General features: G+C 42.6%; 1 protein-coding gene across 1 annotated transcript; it reads left to right on the top strand.

The window, feature by feature from the left end:
* Window positions 1-565: 565 nt before the first annotated feature.
* Window positions 566-2,564, top strand: LOC6053287 (octopamine receptor Oamb). The gene has a single exon (XM_038249643.1). It carries the CDS (start codon window positions 916-918, stop codon window positions 1,882-1,884), a length of 969 nt encoding a protein of 322 aa, XP_038105571.1. The 5' UTR covers window positions 566-915; the 3' UTR covers window positions 1,885-2,564.
* The last annotated feature ends 1,755 nt before the right edge of the window (window positions 2,565-4,319 follow it).

Genomic DNA, 4,319 nt, shown 5'->3' with positions numbered 1-4,319 from the left:
CCTGCGAAGTATGTTGGCTGACATATCGGGCGGTCAGTCAAAAAAAAACCAGCTATAAGTCGCCTGACAAACAAGTTTTGCTATAAAGAGATAGGAAACCTGATGCAAACAATCGTTCAGCTGTAATAAGGCTTTCTAGTCAGAAATTTACCAACACATTCAAAGTATGTTTACATTACAGCTGGACGATTGTTAGCATCAGGTTTCCTATCTCTTTCTAGCAAAAGTTTTTTTGTCAGGCGACTTCTAGCTGGTTTTTTCTACTGACCGCCCGATATGTCATCCAACATACTTCGCAGGGCTGTGACAGCTCGAGCTCGATCATTGTTTGCATCAGGACACTGTGACGAGAAGTTCATCACTTTTGAGTTAAATTATATTTTTTTCACTGGGCCTAGGAAGCCTTATGTAAACATACTTTGATTGAATGTATTGGTAAATTTCTGACTAGAAAGCCTTATTAAAGTCTATAGAGGTTTCTACGTGCGCATGTATTGCGTGTTCGTACACAAAAAAGATTGAGGTTAAATTTTGTCCGGCCAGCAAAATCAGATGGTGCGCTAGTGTGCGTACGCGAAACGTCATAAAGCTCTATTGTTTGTGTTCACATTTCTGGAGCAACATTTGAAATGGGCGAATAAGCATTTTGACAGTTGGAACTATTTTGCAATTTCTGAGACTACACAGATTACTTTAGCTGGCCTTTCCAGCTCCCTTTCAACACAGCTGTCAAAATGCTTGCGCGACCTTTTAAAATGTTGCTCCAAAATTTTGTGTTGATTCGACTGAGGGTGTGGCAGTGTTGCCAAACGCGTTTCTATTTCAGAAACCTCCATTTTAAAATCCAAATCTAACATTTTTCCCTTTTTCGTTTCCCCTCTTCCCGCTGCTCTCTCATTTCTTCCCCTCGCAGGCATGGGCACCCGCTTCGACGACAACCGGCTCACGCTGCGCATTCACCGGGGCCGCGGTTCCACTGCCAGCGCCCACGGCCCCAACCCGGTTCCGGCGTCCGTAACGGCGGCGGCCGCCGCCTCCTCCTCTCACCTGCACGAGTCCCCGCACAGCAACGGAAGCACGCACAGCACCACCACCAGCATCGGAAGTGCCTCGCCGGAGCGGCTGTCCCGGTACTCGACCCGCTGCAAGAACCACGAGAAGATCAAGATTTCCGTGTCGTACCCGTCGACGGAGAACTTGGCGACTGGGGGTGGTGGGAGTGGGGTCGGGGAGGGGAGCAAGCTGCTGTACGCGGTCCACTACTCGTCGAACGGGGGGAAGGAGCACACGGCGTCGCAGATCTTCCGGAGGTCGTCGAAGGACAAGCGAGGGGGGAAGGGGAAGCAGGGCGATCAGGGTCAGCAGAAGGAGTACTTGACGGTGGACGGGAGGGAGCGGAGTTTGCTTTCGCCGAGGTCGAGCAAACGGATGGGCAAGCGGAACATTAAGGCGCAGGTCAAGCGGTTCCGGATGGAGACGAAGGCGGCCAAAACGCTCGCCATCATCGTGGGCCTGTTCATCCTGTGTTGGTTGCCCTTCTTCACGATGTACCTGGTCCGGCCGTTCTGCGAAGACTGCATCAACGAAACGCTCTTTTCGATCCTGTTCTGGCTCGGCTATTGCAACTCGGCGATCAACCCGATGATCTACGCGCTCTTCTCCAAGGACTTCCGGTTCGCGTTCAAGCGGCTCATCTGTCGGTTCTTCTGCTCGGCAGAACCGATCGCGCGACCCGCCAGCCGTCGCGGCTCCGACATGTCCCAGATTCGCGGACATCACGGAAGTCGCGCCCCGAGCATCTCCCCCTCCGCCGCGGCCCAGTCCCTCGGCGAGGACAGCGATCCGATGATGACGCTGGCCGGCGATCTGTCCGACAGCAGATGACGCCGCTCGTACGGGCCGAGCATCAGTTCCAACTCTAGTCCCGGCGCGGGCTGCCGGAAGAATAGCAGTATTAGTACGGGTACCGGAACCACTTCCGGTGGGGGTGGAGGAGGGGGACGCGTTCCGGTGTACGACATTTGCCATCCGCTGGTGATGGAGGGGCCAGGGTTTGGGGCGTACGGGAGTACCGGGGGAAAGCAGCAGGAGGACAACAGAGGGGGTGGTGGTGGTGGCCGGAAGGACAGCTTTGCCGACGGGGGGATTGGGGGGACGGGGTTGGTGGCGCGGACGAACATGTGATCGTTCTGGAGCAGGAGATTGCTGCATTTTTGTGATCGGTCGTGATGTGGTGGAAGGTTTCGTTGAAAGGTGAGATTCGATCAATTTACGGGACTAGGGATTTGGCAACACTTTAGTTCAACAATTTTGACATATCTGTACACTCTTATTTAAAACGACCAAATTGTATAAATTTCAAGCAAAACCAAACCAATGTATGATATTTTTTAATTGAAAAAAATATTCAAATTTTCATCATTCAAACGAAGTAAAATTTGGCATGCTTTTCACTTTATTTGATTTTTTAAATATAAAAATGTTCGCAAATTACCGTATTATTCGAAAATACTCACATTTTCAAAACATGCTATATGTGTATCAAACGAAGTCACCCCGTTTTACGGTACTCAAAAATCATTTTTTGCAATTTCGTCGTGAAACTACTCACTTTTCCTGTCATTCTTGAACGACGAAATAGCCTACTTTTCTGTACCAAAAATAACATAATCGAATAGCAACACTTTTCAAAATAAATGCTGAAAAGTTCTACTTTTCAGCACTCAAATGGGTGCTGAAAAGTTGAACTTTTCAGCACTTGTTTCGAAAAGTAACACTTTTCAACATTTTTTTTTATTTAAACGATTTATTGACAAAATACATGAAAATTTGACTTAAAATTTCACTCAGTGTGTGTTTTTTGGAATTGCAAAAAATGTTGTATGGAACTCGTTGCAAAACTTGATTTCTTCAGCACTCGTCGTATTTATCCAACTCGGTGAACCTCGTTGGATAAATGTACGACTCGTGCTGAAAAAATCCTCTTTTTGCAACATGTTGCATAAAATACTATTTTAGTTTGTGAAGTATTATTTCTAGTAAATTTTCTTTTGACTTTGCCTTAAATTTTGAAAAAAAAGCAAATATTTTAATACATTTGAGCATAAAATTGCTTTGGCTTTCCTTGAAATACAGTCCAGACTCGATTATCCGAAGGCCTTGGCAAAATTTTATTTCGGATAGACGAATCACGAAAAAAAAATCCGTTATCTTAATTTTTTATTAATTTGATTTTTATGAAAGATTGAAAAAATGCATTTTTTCTATTTTAAAGACAATCAGCCATTTCAATATGACTTAAATGGGGTCGTAGAACTTGAATTTGATGTTTAACGTAAGAAATTAAAAAAACACGAAGAATCGTGATTTGATTATTCGAAGTCCCATGCAAACCTTCGGATACTCGAACTTCGAATAATCGAGTCTGGACTGTAATCGATTCATGAACAAAAAAAAGTTCTATATTTCGAGTTCTGCGATCCCTTTTTCTTCGAATTTGTATAGTTGATTGCCTAGTAAATTATTAGGTACATTTTTTTCAATTCTTCGTCAGCGCCATTTTTGCCGCCATCTTGGTTTTGAAAATGCCTTATCACTCAAAAACAGTTTGGGGGTCATGCTGAAGCTCGATCATAAAAAAATAAGACAACCACAATTTTTGTTTTGTGATTCGATTATCCGAAGAATTGATTTTCCGGATATTCGAGTCTAGACTGTACAGTCATGCCTCGGTTTAGCACCGCATATGGGGGGTGGGGGACATTGGCTAAAATCCTATGGAAAAACATTCAAACTTTATTAAATTATAGTGTTTTAGAATCGGGATGATGTTAGCTATCCATTGCAATGATAATAACATGAAAATTTTCGTAAAAATACGTATTTTCCTTGTATTTTGAAAATGCAGTTTTTTATGCAAAACAAGCCCTCAAAATTATTGTTACTGCAATAAGGGTGTCAAATGATCGGGATTTTTCATACAATTCGATTTTTTTTAATACTCTGAAATTTTTCACAAAACTACATATTTTTGGAAAAAATACTCAAAATTTCAGTTTTTTACAATCTGAGTATCAAATGATCGGGATTTTTTCATACATTTCAAAAGTAAAACCTGTATTTATAAATAAAAAGATCAAAATGTTCAGAAAACTACGTATTTTCGAAAAAAAATGCTTTAAAAATCAGTTTTTGAAGTATTAGTGAAAAATGATTGGGATTTTATCATACATCTCGTTTCTTCAAAAATACGTAGTTTTATGATTTTTTTTAGTATTTTCAAAGAAAAAAAATGATTATTTTTGAACTGTATATGAAAT

The sequence above is a fragment of the Culex quinquefasciatus genome, chromosome 1 (assembly GCF_015732765.1).
Source record: "Culex quinquefasciatus strain JHB chromosome 1, VPISU_Cqui_1.0_pri_paternal, whole genome shotgun sequence".
In the NCBI taxonomy this organism is placed as follows: Eukaryota; Metazoa; Arthropoda; class Insecta; order Diptera; family Culicidae; genus Culex; species Culex quinquefasciatus.
This window is presented reverse-complemented; position numbering and strand designations above follow the sequence as displayed.